Source organism: Pteronotus mesoamericanus, unplaced genomic scaffold (genome assembly GCF_021234165.1).
Source record: "Pteronotus mesoamericanus isolate MK-2021 breed Mesoamerican mustached bat unplaced genomic scaffold, CSHL_Meso_final contig_246, whole genome shotgun sequence".
Classification (NCBI taxonomy): domain Eukaryota; kingdom Metazoa; phylum Chordata; class Mammalia; order Chiroptera; family Mormoopidae; genus Pteronotus; species Pteronotus mesoamericanus.
The window spans coordinates 6,273,717-6,291,344 of NW_026555104.1; the positions used below are offsets into that span (position 1 = coordinate 6,273,717).

Here is a 17,628-nt window from a genome sequence, read left to right on the forward strand (position 1 = left end):
AAAGCATTAAAAATGAACACTATGCAGAAAACACTGTAACAAGCAACCCGATAGCACATCCAGACGGACAGGCTCACCTCTGTAGCCCTCCTGGGCTGAATCCTACACATTCCACTTTGTGGAGCATTAGAAAGTGCAGGTCAACAAGACTCTAAGCGGCCACCGAGGATTTTACCACGCTGTCTACCCCCCTGTACCAACCCAGGCCCTGTGATCCTGATCCCCGTTCCTATTCAAAACATAGAATGGTGGCATCAGGCAAAAAAGAGGACTCTCCTTTTTTCACAGCTGAAAAAGGGATTGGAGTTGCCCGTGAGGGTTTGGTCAAGGAGGCTGGATTAAAGGGGACCTTTCCTCAGTCCCTCCATACCTAGGAGCAGGGGTCTGAGGAGAAATGGACGCCAGAGAGGGCCAGACGGACGCCTCTCTGTCCTCCACCCTTATTGCCCACCATCATCCCAACTTTTGAGGTCCTGACTTCCCTTTCAGGCCCTTCCCACCCCACCTCCCCATTGTCTTAATTTATTAGCCTAAGATTAAGGCAACGGCCCTCTGCCTGTGCCAGAGATGAGGCAAGCATCCGCCAGGGTGCCGTGCAGACTGGGAGGGCCCTGGCCAGGTGCTCTGTGTCGGGCTCATGGGGCCGGCTTGGCCCTGGGAAAGCGGGAGAGTCCTCCTGCTTGCGCTCGTGCACGGCTCACTTGGGAACCGACGTGTCAAGCCACCCGGGCCGGGTTCCCTTCTCATGTGGACCAGGGGTCCAGAGGTCTTAGAAGGACCTCGGGGGGCTGAGCTGCCAGGTCCTCCATCCCGTGACCTGCTCCAGGGACAGGTGGGTCCTCGAGGCTGTGGCTGCCCTGGACTCACCCCGCCAGCACGCCCCTCCCGGCTCTCCAGCCTCCCCCTCCCCGGGAGCCCTTCCTCCTTGACAGCTTCTGAACTCCTTTTGGGAAGAGCTGCCTTTTGGGCCCACAGGCCCCCCCAGCTCCAGCTTGGCCCCTCCCTGGGACGGATGGATTTGGGCTGTCTTCCACACCACACTTTTTTGCAGATCTACCCTGGTCGGGAACTCTAGGGGAGGTGCCACGCCCCCCATCGGCATTTTGGAATTTGGGACCAAGAGTGGGGTGGGACCTGCTGAAGCTGCCTTCCCGCCCCTCTCTGTCTAGATTCTCCAATGCAAAGGCGGCCGTGGGGACCTCTTTGCTCTTTGCTGTTGTGACCAAAGGCTCTGGGTCCTGAGACTTGCACGCACCTTCCACCATCTTTATTTGGTTTTGGGCGCCTTCTACACATCCCATCTTTTGTTTAACGTCTGTCTGCCTGTCTGCCTGCCTCTCACCAGGCTGGGAAATTCCTCCAGGGCAGGGATCATGCCTAATTTGTCTGCATAGCCCCACACTTCGCCCAGGCATCTTCTATGTGTGGAATGAATAAATGCAAATCTCTCCTCCCCAGCCTCTTCATAGCATTATGTGCCTCAGTTTCAGTACTGCGTGCCTCCAAATCTAAGTGTTGGGGTGCAAATCCATTTTCCTCCCATGACTCTGGATTCTCTCATTCATGACAGTCACAGGGATGATGGTGGTGGTGGGAGACCATACCACGGTGACACTCATTCCTCATCAAGCATCGTGGCTCAAAGGGCTTTACTCTTCATACCCATAGCAATAGCAGGAAGGAGGAACGGTTGTACCCATGTTACAGATGGGGAAACCGAGGCACAGAGAACTAAACCCATCTTCCCGAGGCCACCCTGCTCTAAGTGGCAGAGCTGGGGGTTTCAGCCCAGAGCCATCTGACTCCTCCTGGCACTGAACTCCCTCTGGGTGCCCAGGGTGGCGCCCAGACCATCAGCAGCCGAATCAGTGCTTGTTGGATGGGCTCATCTGGGACCCTGCTGCCTCCCAGAAGCCAGGGCCTCCTGTCTGCTATGTGAGCTGCCCCGTTTCTCCCCACACAGAAACAAAGGGTAGGGCTGGGGCACCGGGGCCAGGCCAGGAGCCTCTGGAATGTCAGGCTGTGGCTCTGGCCTCCAGCCCTGGGAGTCGGCTGATCTGCAGGGTAGGTTCCTGGGGCTGCAAACCTTGAGTGCACCTCTCCCTGGCCTGGCTGCTCTTGGTTCATAGAATGAGGGTGTGTTTAGTTGGTTCTGCCTGGCACAAAACATGCCCTGAAGATGTGGACGGTGAGGTCACACACTTCCAGGGACACGGAGGTGGGAAGATGACCGCCCATGCTAGGAGCCATGGAGAGAGGCAAGGTGTTCCCCAGGCCCTCTGTCCTTTCCTCACTGCCTGCCACCCCCATCACCAGCCCTATGCCACTGCTCCGAGTCCCGATCCTTCAAGGGACCTTAGCGTGGTTTCCCCTCTTACGCTCAGTTCTTGATCCCACCTGTGTGGACCAACTCACAGCCCCCAAACCTGGAATACTAGGTCCCACACTGGGCCTCCTAGGGAACAGTGGAAAATCGACAGGGCCAAATTCCAGTCTGGAGCCAACATTCCACAGCCTGGCACCCTCACCGGCCAACTCGGGTAGAAAAAACCAGCTCAGGCCCTGGTTAGGCGAAGCATGCAGCGGTCTCCTGGACAACTCAGCGGCTAGCACTGGAGGGCCGGGGAGGGACCATCTGGAGCAGGGAGAGAGCCAACTGCATGCACACCTTCCGGCTACATGCTGAATCTCAGCCGCTACATGTATTAGCTATTGGCCACTGTAATCATTAGCCTGAGATTATGGCAATGACAGGGTGGGAGCTGCTTCCTGGAACCACTGAAATTAACTACTTGCTATTGAGATGACTAGCTCTCAGCTACCCTCAGGAATGAACGATTTGTTACTGGGATGCTTCGATATCCCTCATTAGAAGCATCAGCTACTTACTGCCATGCCTGACTACTCCCTGTTACGACTACTGTTTGTGGCTTGTGCTGGGTAGCACAGTTTTTGTTTAAATAATGCTTCAACTTCAGGCGCCTAATCACAGGTCCATGGAAGACCAAGAATAAGCCTCCAGCCTTTGCTGACTCCGGCACTTCTGATTAACTTGGAAGCCTAGCAACGGCGGGAGCTGGCAGTGGCTGAGGGCTCCCGTGCGTAAGGGGAGCCGGGAGAAGCAGGTGTCAGCGGCGACTGTGAAACAGGAGCGTGCGGCACAGCCCCCTGGAGCGACTTATCAGCTGCTCATCTCCCGATGGCTTTGGAAGTTCTTGTGATTCGATTTCAGGCTTGACAGGAGAGGGTGGCGCGATGGCAGGAGCTGCCAAGATGGTCGCGATGGCAGAGACAGGCCCTAAAGAGGCGGCTGAGGTCTCTGGGGGACAGCTGGCCTCCTTAGGGGGCATTGGTCAGTGAGGCCGCATGGTGGACATGGGCGCTTAACCTATGTGAGCTCCACTCTGCACTCCTCTGGCTTCCTGAACGATCCTCCACCTGACTGGCCTCCACCCGGCACGGAGCGCGGTGCTCCAGGGCCCCTGGGGTGTTCCGTAACTAAGGGTGCACCTTAGCTAGCGGTGGCCTGTTTCCCACTCACATGGGTCACCTCTAGCTTCACCTGGAGTAGCACAAGCACCATCTCAGGTGACAGCAGACAGAAGTGCACCCAGTGGAGGTTACTCAGGAAGGAGGGAGAAAGTGAGATGTAGATTCCCATTCCACGGGGACAGCCGGCTCAGCCCGGGGCGGGCATACCTGAAGGCCTGGCCTCTATGACGTAGCGGGTGACGGGTCCTTTGCCAGGGTCTCCGCTGGACCAGTGGATGGCGATGGCGGAGCTGTATCGCACAATGATGGGCACTCCGGGCGGCCCCGGGGCTCCTGCAAACAGCACACAGTGGGCAAGGGATATACGGAACCAGACGGGCACCCAGCCTGTCTCCCGGTGCCCAAGCAGGAGGGGCTGGGCCACAAAACCACCCCTGCCAGGGTCTCCAGAATCCCTGCGCGTGCCAAGGCCTGAGGAGCGTTCCGAGGACGTTCTCCTCTGAGTCACCTACACCCCCCAAATTTCAAGTTCCGGGGCACGGGAAGGTCTCTGGGTCATGTACAACAGGTCCCTGGAGCAGATTCAGAGGACCCGGGTTTCTAGTTCTAACCTAGAACCATTAGATGGGTGACCGATCAATTCACATAGCCCCTGGGTGCCTTAGTTCTCCCAGATGTAAAGGCCTTTTGGAATGCAAGGCTTGATGGGGGGCAGTGAGGGTGGGTGTGATGATGGCAGGGTAGGCCCATGATCAGAGGACGTTGCTTGTGGGGCGCTGAAGGACCCCCTGACATCTTCCCTCCTGGCCTATGATGGTAATGTCCTCCCCACGTCCTGCCTGAAATCCTCCAGCCGCAGCGGCATCTGCTGTGAGGCAAGGAGAGAGGAGGCTGGGGCCGCAGGAGGCCCCGGCCTCTGCTCCTTAGAGGGAGTGAGCGCGGGCGACAGGCTGGCCGAGCCAGTGCGGTGGCCCCTGTGGACGCCTGCTGGGAAAGGCGCTGAGTCCAGCATCGGATGAAAGGTCTCTGGGCCCAGGCGCTGGTGGGCTGGACCGGAGGCCAGGGACTCACTAACAGAGCGTGGCAGCCCATGGCCCCCCCAACAGCCAGTGCTGACCTGGGACCTCGAGGGCCTCGCTTCCTTCCTTCCTTCCTTAATGTGTGCCCTGCCTACGTACAGTACTGGGCAAAGGCAGCTGGGGGATAGGGTGGGGGACACAGCCCCAGGGAGGTGTGAAGGGTGCGGTGGGGGCTTTTAGGACCCCGAGTACTCTTCTGCACAGGACAGCGCTCGGGGCTGAGAGAAGGAGCGGTGGTCTCCTCCTGGACCAGAGCTTCCTGTGTGCAACCATTGCCTGGCCTGGGGAGGGGTGCATGGGAACTGCTCATCCTCCCGCTTCGGACCCCTCCTCACACCTGCAGGGTGCAGCTCGGTTCTTCCTCGGAGGGGCCCCCTACCTCCTTTGCACTTCCTGCCCTGGCCTGGGCCACTTCAGGCCACAGATTAGAACAGTGTGTCCTCCAGATGGCCATCTCCTGTCCCCATGCCACTGCTCGGCCCTGACAGTGCGCTTCCTGCTTTTGTTTCCCAGGAAAGCAGGCTCAGGTGAGAGGTGCACGGAAGGGGCTGGGGCAGGCACAGGGCAGAGCAGGCTCCAAGGTGAGCTCTTCCTGCAGCCATGTGGGCTCTGGGCCAGTGGAGCCCAGGAGCCAGACAGCTTCTGCGCAAAGCAGGGGGTGGCGGGTAGAGAGTGCCCAGAAAGACAGTGAAGTGTGGCCAGCCTGAACCAGCACGGAGGGCAAACCCATCAGGCAGGTGAGAGGCAAGGAGACGGGGCCTCTGCGGCCCGGCTTGCCTTCCAGGGGCCAGGCTAAGCCAGGCTCCGTTAAAGGGGGCCCAGCCCACACCTGCTTGGTGGGGCAGGGAGGAAGAGGAGGAGAGGGATTTTAGGGAAAGTTTGGGATGGGTTGTGTTCTGTCTCAGGAAGGGAGGGAAGGGAGTGGCCTGGAGAGTAGGTAGGTGGCTTTTGTGTTCAGGAGGAGATATCCTATGTGGGTGACAAGGACTTAGGAGAGCTAAACTTCAAACACTGCGGGTGCCCTGAAAAATGTCCCCAGCCCAAGGATGACCCCAAGAGCTGTCACAAAACCCAAACAAAGCCACTCTTTCCTCTGTGGTCCCCAGGGCTCCGCACCTCAGCTCCTCAGCCCCTCCCCCACCCCGCCTCAGGCCCGGTGCACTGCTGCCGTGGCCCCCACCCCCGTCTTCCCCTCCCCCTAACCTTGCCTGTCTCGGTCACCTCTCTCCGGAAGGAGACAGCCGGCAGGTGCCCTGCCTTCAGCGTTGCCCGAGTTGTCTTCCTGCCCCCGCCCCCCACCAGTGGTTCTTGCCAGGGTGAGCCAAAGAGTCACCCTCAGCCCTTGTTCAAATGTACATTCCCAGGGTGGATGCTCAGAGATTCTGAATTCCTGGGGCCTAGGAACCTGCATTCGTCAAAAGAACCCCAGTGGTTCTGACATGTCACCCGGAGAAATATTTGATGCCACCGGTGACCTTTCACAGCCCAGCCACCTTCTCCCACCCCTCCATCAACACCCACCCCTCCCTTCCCGCCTCAGGCCCCTCCCCGTACTCTCCTGTGTCTGCTGCCCCCCCAGCCCATGAGCTACACCAGGGACCCCGTCTTGCTCCGCCCTGTGCCTCAAGGCTCTAGCACGGCTCTGGATACCTCTTCCCACACTGGGGGCTGAATGCTGCGCGTGGAGGACCCAGCTCCCGTGTCGGCCTGATGCTCCCTTACCTTCGCCTGGGCCCGTGGTGACGTTGGCTTCGATCTCGGGCCCATAGGTGAAGGTCTTGGCTCTGATGCGGAACCTGTAGGTCATGCCCTCTGCCAGGTCCTTCACCTTCAGCCACAGAGGGCTGTTCCCCTTCACGTCGACCGTCACGATCTTACTGACTCCTGTGGGGGGGGGGGGCAGGCAGGAGGCAGAGCATGTGGCGACTGTGGGGCAGGTGAGGCGCCCTGAGGGAGGGAGCAGCAGGGCCAAAGCCCTGTGGCAGAAGGCAGGGCTGGCACCCTCGGCCACATGCAGTGTCTCCCAGACTGTTTCTCAGACCTCAGTCCTACAGGCTGTTCTTAGGAAAAAGGTCTCCATGGCCAAATTCGCTTGAGAAAAGCTACGTGCTGCCTGTTAAATAACCGCAGGGTCCTTTTGCCTCTGGAGGGGAAGAAACCTCACCATCCTGTTTGACTTAACTGTTGTACACCGAACATATTTTATACCCCACTTTTTTTTCCCCTAGTGAACTCCAATTCCAAGGATCACCTTTCAGGAAGTGCTTCTGTAAAGACGGCACTGGCCCAGAGTTGAAGCAGACACACCTGCAGCCAGGTGAGGGCAATGTCAACTCCTACAGCGGGACAACCCCGGGGCCCAGAGCCGGGACAATCTGAGCTCCCCTCTGTCAACTGCACCTCAAAATGTGGCAACTAGAGGGGAGGCCTGGATGGTTTTCGGGAGGTTAGAGTTTGTGCTGTGTCACATAGACCCAAGCCCCTCCGCGTGCCAGCCGCCCCGAGGGCCAGGACTGACTTTCTCCTGCCGTGTCCCCCGAGCATGCCCGCCACCACGGGCAGAGTGGTGCTCAGGCTGTGCTCAGACGCAGCACTGGCCGCAGGGGTCTTTGGACTATGTCCCCTACCCTGGCTTCAGTTTGTTCTTCCACTGAGGGTATCAGTAGCATCTCAGGCCTGACGTTATGAGGTTAAATGAAACAGCAGAGCACCAGAAACCTGGTACGTGCCCATGCTACTTGTTGAATAAACAAAGGGTTGTTTAAGAGATGCTTCCTGCAGGAATGAAATGACCTTTGGGGTGACGTGGGGACATGCCCCAGGGCCCGGAACACTAGCTCTGGGTACTTACCTGCTCCTTGGCATTCCTGAGCAAACCCCTCACCTGCTTGGGCCTTGGTGTTCCCTACAGGAAAGGGGGTCCTGGATCCTCGCCAGGCCTCCTGAGCTGAACCCAGGGCTAAGGCATGAAGCTGGTGCGTAGATGCTGTGCGGCCAGACTGGGCACCGCCTAGCGGCAAACAAGGCTTGGCAGTCCTATTTGCTGGGCCATAACGGGGCAGATGGGAGTATGTGAGGGTGTGGAGTCAGCGGTAGGGTTCGGACCTGCTGGACGAGGAGCCAAGGGCATGGTGCTTACACCTCTCAAGGTGTGGGACCCCCCAGGCGGGCCAGGCGGAGGCCGCTGTGATGAGTGAGTGCCTGTCCCATCCTCCTGCGTGTCCTCCCCATGACTTCCGTCCTCTCCTTCCTGCTCTGCAGAAACAGCCCCTTTCCCAGGCCCTGAACCTGACCACGGATCCTGGGGCTGGCTCCCCCTCACTGTCCTAGCACACAGTGCCACTTTCCAGAGCAGGAAGCTGTTGGCACACAGGTGGTGGTGGAGAAAACTGAGGGCCATTGTTTCCTCGGCTGACCCAGAACTGCTGGCCACTGCAGCCTTCTCATGGCTCCGTCCCTTGTTCCGGCCAGGCTTAGTTGTCCGGGAGGAGTGAGCCCAGAGGCGGTCACCTCTGGCCACCGGGGCGCCACCTGGTAGGCCAGCCACACACCCAAGGCCTTGCTGGGCTCTGGGACTGGATGCAAGCAACTGGGAGCCCACTCTTTTTCCCCCTCTGTGAGTAAATAGCTGTGGTTTCTGGGCGAACCCCACGTGGCGGAGCTGGAGAGTGGGGCAGAGTCCCAGCCAGGGCCTGGAGGGCAGGGTGGGGCAGGGGCTGCAGGGGGGGCTCGGAGGAACGGGCTCGGGGCCAGGGGGAGGCAAGCTGCAGAGCAGGTCCGTGGTCTGAGGCTTGCAGAGGGAACAGGGTGCAAGGTCTCCCCGGACTTGTGCATCCTCCTGAGGAGAGGCTCTAGTCTTAACAGATTCTTGAAGGGGTTCCTGACTCCATGAAAGGCAAAGAGAGCCGAGCTCAGAGTAAGGCTGAGACCCAAATTTGAGCATGGCGCACGCATAGGCCAGGACCATGAAGGGATCCCCATCTTCACAGGCCCACAAGAGACCCGTCCAGCTCAGGGCGCTCTACTTCTCACAGGTTTCCCTTCCTGTCCTCTGAAGGCCACCGACAGAAGGGGAAGAATAGATTTAAAAATTCTCTCCTGGAGTTAGGACACCTGGGCTGCTCTTCAGCTTTGCCCCCAACTTGTTCTTTCACCTTGGAATTCCCCCTTCCCTTGTTTGGTCGCCGTTTCCCATTTATAAGCTGGGGGACATTTGCACATGGACTACAGTAATGGTGGAGGGGACCCCCACTGAGAGAGCCGCTGTGAGGGGGGTTTAAGGAGCCACGCTGGTGTCCCCACTCACCATCCACGGGGGTGCAGGGCTCATACACCAGCCGGTAGCCCTCCAGAATGCCGTTGGGGAACTGCGGGGCCTCCCAGGACACGTTCACCGAGGTTGTGGTCAGCTCGCTGAACTTGACCGAGCTGGGAGCGCTGGGGGCTGCAGGTGGGCGGGGGAGGAGACAGCACAGGGTTTCTGTTTTCTCCTTGCCTGGATGTTCAAAGCCCTGTTCAGGTCCAAGGAACCAGCAGGGGTGCTGGGCTCTGGGCCCCGGAAGACCAAGAGAGCAGGGCTCTGAGCAGGAGGGGTTGCCAGAGGTCATTGGACTGCCTCTCCTTCCCCACTGTGTCGTTAACGCTCGCTTTCCAACATCCAAGTCCAAGAATTCTTTTCCCTAAAGTTGGAGAACTCGGTTCCTCCTGCTGAGGGGCCCCGAGCCCTGGCTAAGAGCCCAGGACAGGACTGTGTCCCACCCCAGGGTGTCTGCAGGGCCTGGCCATGCCCGGGCTTTGTGGGGCTCCTCTTTCAGCTTCCCGTGGTCGGGGGGGGGGGACACGGGGGGTGTCTGGGCCTCGGCATCAGGGGGACACTGAACAAGAAGGTGCCAGAACTGCAGTTTCTCTTGTTTCCAGGGCACAGGGCTTGTCGCCCAGAGATCACGCTGTCAAGAAGCAGCCTGAGCCAGGGACGGTCAAACCCTCTGGAAGAGATGCTTTCTTGGACTGAGAACCCAGAAACATGGGGGTGGGTGTCCTTCGGGGGAGGACAGAGGGGACGGGAAGGAAGCGTGAACTGGGCGGCATCCTGAGCTGGCTCCGGCAGGATGACCAGGCTATTATTGTCGGGGCCACCCCCACGGAGCTGGAGCTAACACGACCCCGCTCAGTCCAGCGCCGGGACAGGCCGCGTCAGGGAGCAGTCTTTGAAGGAGGGAGGCGAGCTCAGGGAGCCTTTCCTGCCTCCGCTTGGCTAGAGGGATGTGGGACAGAACACTTTGTCCTGCTGTTACAGTGACAGAAGCTTCCAGGCTCCCAGGGGCTCACATCCGGCTGATGACACCAACAGAGAATGGTCAGGACAGGCAGGCAGACAGTCAGACCCTTGGGAGCCAGTGGAGGAGAAGAGTTTTCCTGGAGCCAGGGCTTGTTCCCAAAGAGAACAATGCTTAGGAACTGACTCCATGGGCCTTGATGTCTCTTTAAGAGAAAAGGATATTTACAGGATGGGAGGCAGCAGGTTGGAAAAGTCACTTAAAGGGGGTCAGGACAAAAGGCGTGTATTCAAACCCACAAGGACAGAACTCCGTGACAGGCAAAGGAGCGGGGCTGATGAGAGCTCGGAACACGCTCAGATATCTGGCCTTAGGCCTCTGCTACTCCATGTCCTACTGGGGGACCCTGGGAGGCATCACTCCCTGGGTTATCATTGCTCCTAGTGGCAGAGGAGCACCACCTACCCTACCCACCCCCGGGGCTTCCAGAAGGATCAAGTATAATACTGTCTGAAAGGTGACTTTGGACCCTATATGGAGGGCAGGTGCGGCACCTGTGGGCAGCAGGGTTCTCAGCGTCTTCCTCTCCTCGGCCCTGCCTGCCACCCAGCCTCCTACTTGCCCCCCTGCCTCCACCCTCTCCCCTCCCTCAGTCTGTCTGTTGCACAGTAGCCGGAGAGATCTTTAAAAAAACACAAACCAGATCCTGTCGTCCAACTGCTTAGTCCTGCCAGTGGCTGTCACCGCACTTAGATAATCCCAACTTCCTTCCAAGGCCCCCAGAACCTTGAGAACATGACTCCCATTTCCTTGCCAGCCACCTGCTTTCTCTCTGTCCCTCTAAATCCCCTCTAGCCTCCAGACCCTTGCACCTGCTGCTCCTTCTGCCCGGAACACCCTCCCCCAGAACTTCCCATGGCTGGCCTCTTCTCACTCAAACGTCAGCTCAGATGTCACCCCTCAGAGACGCCTCTGCAGGCAAACCTATCCAAAGCCATCTGTCCAGCCCTGGCTGGTGTAGGTTAGTTGGTTGGGTGTCATTCTGTAAACTGAAAGGTCGAGGGTTCGATTCCCAGTCAGGGTTTCAAATTCAGTCCCCATGGATGTTTCTCTCTTACACCGATGTCTCTTTCTCTCTCCCTCCCTCCTTTCCCTCTCTCTAAAATCAGTAAGCATGTCCTCAGGTGAGGGCAAAAACAAAACAAAATAAACAAACAGGCCATCTGTCCATCCCCTGCCTCTGTCCTTAGATCACTGACAGCCTCCAGAGGTTAATTCACTTCCAAGCTTGTTTGTGATCTGCCTCCTTCCCTGGGGACAGTTCTTGTGATCCCAGCACCTTGCACATGCTGGTGGGAACAGGCAGGGAGCAGAAGTGGGCTGACTGGGTGTGGACTGGCCATCGGCAAGGTGGGCTCTAGGGGCAAGGTGGGGGTGGTGGGAGAGGGCTCTTCCCAAGGCTCTGTGGAGACAGCTGCTCTTCCGGGCATCACATTTGGCCCCCATCTGGGGCTGTGCTCTTCCACTCTGGAGGGCATCCCATGGGACAGCCCAGATGTCTCAGTAGGTGGGATCGGGCAGCTGCCTCCACCCCCCACAAGAGCCCAGAGGCCAGGGCCAGGTGTCCCCTCCTCCGCTCCCCAGGCCGGCTCCCCCGCCCCTTCCAGCCGCTCTCCCCCACCTGCTTGCTGGGTCTGGCCCCGGGTAGGGGTGCTCCGAGGCCCTTCCCCCGCGGCATTGAAGGCTGCCACGCTGACCATGTAGGTGGTGTAGCCGGTCAGGTTCTTGAGCTTCACGCCGTTCTCAGCCAGGAAAAGCGTCTTCACCCGCTCTGTGAGGTTCCTCCGCTCAGCTTCCCAGAAATAAATCTGCAGACACAGGTGATGGTGGGGGAAGGGGGATGGACAGCGCTTCCCTCCTGCCCCCGCCTGCCCCAGGGTCTCAGAGACGCCTGCATAACCATCCACACACTTCAAGGGTAGGTGTGAGTGACCCAGTGGAGTGTAGAAGCATTTAAGAGCTGTTTCAAGACCCTCTCTAGAACCTTCCTTTTCTAACACTCCAGGCTCTGCTGGACTGTGAACCCGGCGAGGGCACAGACCCGCCGTGTGCCGGTAGGCTCGAGCATGGCACCAGCATACCAGCCCTCAAAATGGAGTCATGAGGGCAATAAGCCAATTCTGCTCTGTAGGAACCTGGGAGGGGAGGTAAGTGCAGAGAGTCCACCCCAGTGAAGAGTGGGGTGCAGGGACCCGTGGGTCGCATCACCTGGGTGCCAGTTAGGGATGCAGGATGTCCTGTGCATCTCCATATTGACAAGCCCCCGGGTGATCTAATGGCCCGTGACAATTTGCAAAGCCAGCTGCAGAGGCTCCCTGGCCTGAAGCTGACCCTCTGTGCACCATGTGCCAAGGCTGTGACCTGGCCCATGACTTCCTGAGCCTCAGTTTTGCTGTCTGACTGTGTGGGGTTAGGATACCTATTCCCAGGACCAAGGTGAGGAAGCAAAGGCCATAAGGAGTAAAAGAATGCAAAGTGCTTCCAGTTACTTTGTGTTCTGGAGGGGGGCGGGGGTGGGCCAGTTAACACCCATGGTCAGCCAAGTTCAGAGATTCTTCACTAGTTTTAGTACACTGTCCGGAGGCTGGCCAGAAAGCTATTGATCCACCCTCTGTGCAGAGGATTAGTGGGCATTGGTTGCCACCTGCTGGCAGAAGAGGTTTCTGCTTGCTACTGGCTTAATTTCTCAGTGTGCCTGGAGGAAGGTAGTAAAAGTGAGCAAGAGCTAATAAAATGTCCCTGCTTGGCATGTGCGAATGGTGGTGAGGACATCTTGTTACTATGAAATCCTTGCTTTTCTCACTTTCCTACTCTGCCTTGCCTTTTTTTTTTCTTCCCAACTCTTCTGATGTGGGCAAATGAATGAGAGTTGAGGTAGTAATGGGCATATGATAGTAGACCAAGTTCCCACTGAATTAGAAGTACAGGGAAAGGTCAAGGCCAACACTACTAATCTGGGTGTCATCAGCACAGAGATGGTACTTGGTGAGGGCACATGAAGAGAGTTAACGTAGAGAAAAGGTCATGGAGTGGTTCTTGGGACCTTGGTGTTTAGCGGTTGGGGATCGGGGTTGGAACAGCCAAGGAGAGTGAGGAGCAGCCAGTGAGGGAAGCCCAGAGGAGAAAACATTTCTTGGAGGAGGGAAAGGTCTGCCCTGTCAAATGCTGGTGCTAAGCCAGGTAGGATGAGGCTTTCATTTGACCACTGGTGATCAATACGGAAACTGTTGTGGCCCAGAAAGGGAAAATCTTTTCCTTTTCCTGGTGGTGGTGGGGATGGGAACCTACATGGAGTACGCTCAAGAGAGACCAGGAGCAGGGAGTAGGGGCTGGGGAAGTGGTCACTGTTGGCTGAGGGCCCTTCACTGAGAAACTGCAGCAATAATCCAGAACTCAGCAAATTCTTTCTGTAAAGGGCCAGGTGATACATATTTTAGGCTTTAGCAGGCCACACATCTCTGTTCCAACTCTTCAGGTCTGCCCTGGTAACTCAAAAATAGCCAAGGGTAATTTGTAAACAAATGAGTGTGGCTGTGTTCCAATAAAGCTTTATTCACAAAAACAAGCGGTGGGCCAGATTGGACCCATGGCTCATAGTCTGACCATCCCTGAATATTTGCTTCCTAGATTTCATCTTGCTTGAGCTCCCAGTAGTTGTTGGCCCATCTGATTCCTCCCGCCTCCAGGAAGCACGTTCTTTGTGTGGGTTTTGAGACTTCACTCACTTTGTTTTGGTTTCAAGGCTCAGTTTTCAGACTTCTTGTGTTTTCTCTCTATTATGTCTAATCTCTGGGTTTTCCATAACATCTGTGTACTGAGGACTCCACAGTTCACATCTCCAGCTTGGACCCTCTCTCTTGAACTCCAGACACCCAGCGACTTGGGCTCGCCCTGGGACGTCCAATAGAAACCTGGAACTGACTCTGGCTGACCCTTCAAGCCTCCTCCTTCTATCGTCTTTTGTCTTTTCCTGCCCTGTAACTGGAAGCTCCCTCATCCAATGGCTCAGCAATCCTGCCGCTTCTCCTTTTCTCACACTCTGCATTCACTTCGCCCGCAAGTTTTACCCGCTCTACCCTTCTTCACATGAGACCGGACAGCAAACCCTGTCACCATGCCACCGCCCAGCATTAGCCACCACCACGTCTCCACGTGGTTGCTTCTTCGTGTGCTTCCTCCGTGCCAGCCCACTCTGCACAGTGACCAGCTCCGCCCTTTAAAGACCAGAATCATCCACATCCCTCCGTCTGCCCCAAACCCTCCTTGGCTGGATCATCTCATTCAGTGACCGTGCGGCCCCGGCCACTGCTCAGACCCACCTCCCATCATGCTGCCCCCACCCACTCTGGGACACACAGGGCTCTTCGTTAGTCTTGGTGCACGCCAAGCACCCGCTGACCGCAGGACCTCTGTTTTCTGTCTCTTTCTGGAATGCTCTTCTTCCAGGTCCATGATTCGTGCCCTGTTCTTCACTTTTGCTCAGGCGTCAGCTTCTCATTAAGTCCTTCCCTAATGACCCCATTTAAACTTTCACACCTCCCCCTGGGTCTCTCTCCCTTTAACCTGCTTTACTCCCTGACATCTGGAGCTGCCATTTGTTGTGTACGTCCCTGGTCTCCTTCCCCTACGGTTTATGCTCATGTGGATGGAGAACACTGCTGGGCACAAAATAACTGCTCAATAAACACATGTCATGGAAAGGCGGTAGCTGCAGGGATGTGCCTGCCTGTACGCACATCATAGCTCAGTCTGACCCAAGTACAGTTCATGTCAGCTGTGCTCACTGCTGTGAGACGCTGACACATCGTCAGTGGTACTCAATGGGTAACATCCATGGCTGGGAGGTGGAAACTCCCTTTCTCCAGTTAACGTCCATGGCTGTGAGGGTAACCAGAGCTCCCAGACGTCTGCAGAGGGTGGTGGTGGGGGACACGTGGAGTCTGCACATTAACTGGAGACTTCCACACCTCAACCGCCTGCTGGCTGCCACACTGTGCAGGCTCTGCCCGGCTGCTTCTCTCTCCCATGGGAGGCATATGCTTGGGACGCAATATTTAGTTTTCCCAGCTGGCATTCCTGGGCAAGGACTCCAAGGGTGTCAGCTATACTTAGAGCTTCCTCAGAAAGACGTCTTTCCTCCTCTCTCCTGCCTCCTTCGCCCCAGATGGAGAGAGATGTCTATTCTGGAGTCTGTCCTAAACCAGGGCCGCAGGCGTTAACTGGCCACGTGTTGGGCGCGGGCCCTGCACCTTTGCGCAGACTCAGTTTCTGCCTATACATTGATGGCTGAGCCTGGTGGCCATGAGGTGGCCCTCACACTGCCCACCTGCCTCTGCCCTGGGCCACTCTCTGGAATAACAACCAACGAGCAGGACACTGGACCAGGACGCAGGCTCCAAACACAGTCAGGGGCTGTGTGTACCAACAGCCCCAGCCAAGAACATAGAGAATTACTATTACTTTTACCAGTTCCTCTGGTGGCTGTGCACTCAGCACTTCCTCTCCACCTCTTGGTGGCTGGCACACCTGGCGTCTGACTCTGTGTCACCTGCTGTTTTTGTGTCCTGGCCAGCCCACCTAAATGGGTCTCTATTTCCTCATCTATGCAGTGGGCACAAACATTTACAATCTTTTAGCTTCTCTGGGTTTTCAAGAGGACGAAGGACTTCTAAAGGGCTCTGTGACCATTAGAGACAAATTGCACCTTGTCATAACCTGGGACATCATCGCAAATTGAGAACTAAGTTTTAAACAGATTTCCAAGTCTTAGACAGTGGTCCTTTGCTAACTGGTCATCTAATCAGTGTCAGTGTAATTAGGGGCGGCCAAATAGCCACTTAGCAGGGTCTGATGTTGGCTTTGGGGGCTGCGGGGCCGGCGTGCTGGGAGGTGATAGAAGCCGGGGCATGGGCCAAGTTCCCGTGTCCCAGCCCAGCCTGCCCTCAGGACATGGCAGGGGCGGGGTGTGCTTTGGTGTCAGCTTCGCAGTGGTTTTGTGGACTGTGTACAAACAGCCAAGGGAGCAGGGATGGACCCGGGAACCTCTCCGGCCACCTCCTGTGGGTCACTCCCATGCCCTAGCCTGGCCCTTTGACCCCTGGACCCTCTTTTTGGCACCCCATACCTTGTAACCCTGGATGTCTCCATTCTGGCTCTCCAGCGGCGGTGGCTCCCAAGTCACGTCCAGCTGTGTGGCCGTGGGGCTGTGGACCGCCACGTTGCGGGGCGCCGTCGTGGGCACTGGAGGGCGTGAGGGGTGGTGAGTGGGCTGTGCCAGGGGACCCCGGCGGGGGTGCTGGGCGGGCTGGGAGGCGTGCTGGGGCGGGCTGGGCGGGCTGGGAGAGGCGTGCTGGGGCCGCGGCGCAGGCGGGGCTCACCTGCTTCCCCGACGAAGACCTCCTGAGGGGGGCTCAAGGGCCCCTCGCCCACGGCATTGTACACGGTCATCCGGATCTCGTAGCGCCGGTGCTTGTTCAGGTCTGTGGGTGGGTGAGAATTGGGGAGGGAAAGAACACACGGAGGTCATGGTCCTGCAGGGGACAGAGCCGGCATGGAGGCTGGAGGCTGGGGGTGGGCTGGGATGGTGCACCATCACGACTCTAGTCCCCATGCGAAGGTTCAGGAAAGAACAGGTAAGAGGAGGGGTGGCCGGTGGTGGAGGGGCTCCACCTACAAGCTGGGAACCTGGACCCAGGTGCCGGTGTTTGGCTTCCTGGCCAAGGGCGACCACCTGGCACACTTCTGCGACTGAAACGGCATTGTTAGTATTTATGCTGGGACCCCGGTGTGAACCAAGACTGTAGGTCTGGCACACAGGTCACTCCTTCCCCACGCGTCAGATGCATAAAAGTTTCCACGCCAGCTCTTTCCGCAGGGCACTCAGCCCTAAGGGAAGGGGCTTATTAGATGTGAATTCCGGGCTATGAAACCCTGTGTTTTTGCCGTGTTTGGGGCACCTGGGTGAGATGCCTGGGCAGAAGCTGGGAGGGGAGTAGGTACAGGACATAGGCTCCGACACTCTGAGTGGGGACGCTGTCCCTTCTGGGGAGCGCGCCGAAAGCCCCCCACCCCATCGCTGACTACTCGCCCCATCTCCCTTCCTGGATGGAAATTCCCCCTTGCCCTGGAGTAGCAGAGGGGTGAGCTGGCCGTGCAGCCTGCACGGGCTACCGGCTGAGGAAGGAAGGAGAGGGGCATTTCAAAGTGTGCCCGAGGCCCTGGGCCTCCAGGAGAACCACAACTGGGACTTTAGAAATGGAGCAAGGGCTGGGCCTTGCACCCGGCAGGAATGTGTCCTGGTTCCTGAGCAGAAGCCGCGGGCTCTGCTCCCTTCACGGCTGGGGCTGGGCCTGGAAGACAGAGCCATGCTGCAAAGGGCCTTTGACGGGCCAGATGGGGCGGCAGGGGCTTGGACCCCTGCCCAGCCAACCAGCAGAACCAACAGCTCCTCCCAAGACCCCTTGATGTAGTCCCTGACCCAGAGCACAAAACCAGAGCTGGCTGCTTTTCCATTCTGCACCTGATGGACGGTGGCCTGGAGGACAGCTTCCCTGGTGACCCCCTACATTTTTATATTTTGGGAAATTCATGTGTGCCAATGGTGGTCCCATCCTTGAAGTAGCCTGAGGTGGGCGCACCACTCGGCCTGTGATTTGGGGTCCTCAGAGGCCCCGCCCCCCATCCTTGTAGAGGGCGTGGGCCCCAGACAGGGGCCATCATGC

General features: G+C 57.7%; 1 protein-coding gene across 1 annotated transcript in view; it reads right to left on the reverse strand.

Moving 5' to 3' along the window:
- SDK2 (sidekick cell adhesion molecule 2) overlaps window positions 1–17,628 on the reverse strand; it is a 240,438-nt gene that overhangs the window by 15,515 nt on the left and 207,295 nt on the right. The window contains exons 35-40 of the mRNA XM_054572925.1: window positions 16,285–16,386; window positions 16,032–16,147; window positions 11,529–11,715; window positions 8,878–9,015; window positions 6,294–6,455; window positions 3,700–3,825 (exon numbers count right to left, since the gene is read on the reverse strand). Of these exons, the coding sequence (XP_054428900.1) occupies window positions 3,700–3,825; window positions 6,294–6,455; window positions 8,878–9,015; window positions 11,529–11,715; window positions 16,032–16,147; window positions 16,285–16,386 (831 nt within the window). The remainder of the gene's footprint in view (window positions 1–3,699; window positions 3,826–6,293; window positions 6,456–8,877; window positions 9,016–11,528; window positions 11,716–16,031; window positions 16,148–16,284; window positions 16,387–17,628) is intronic.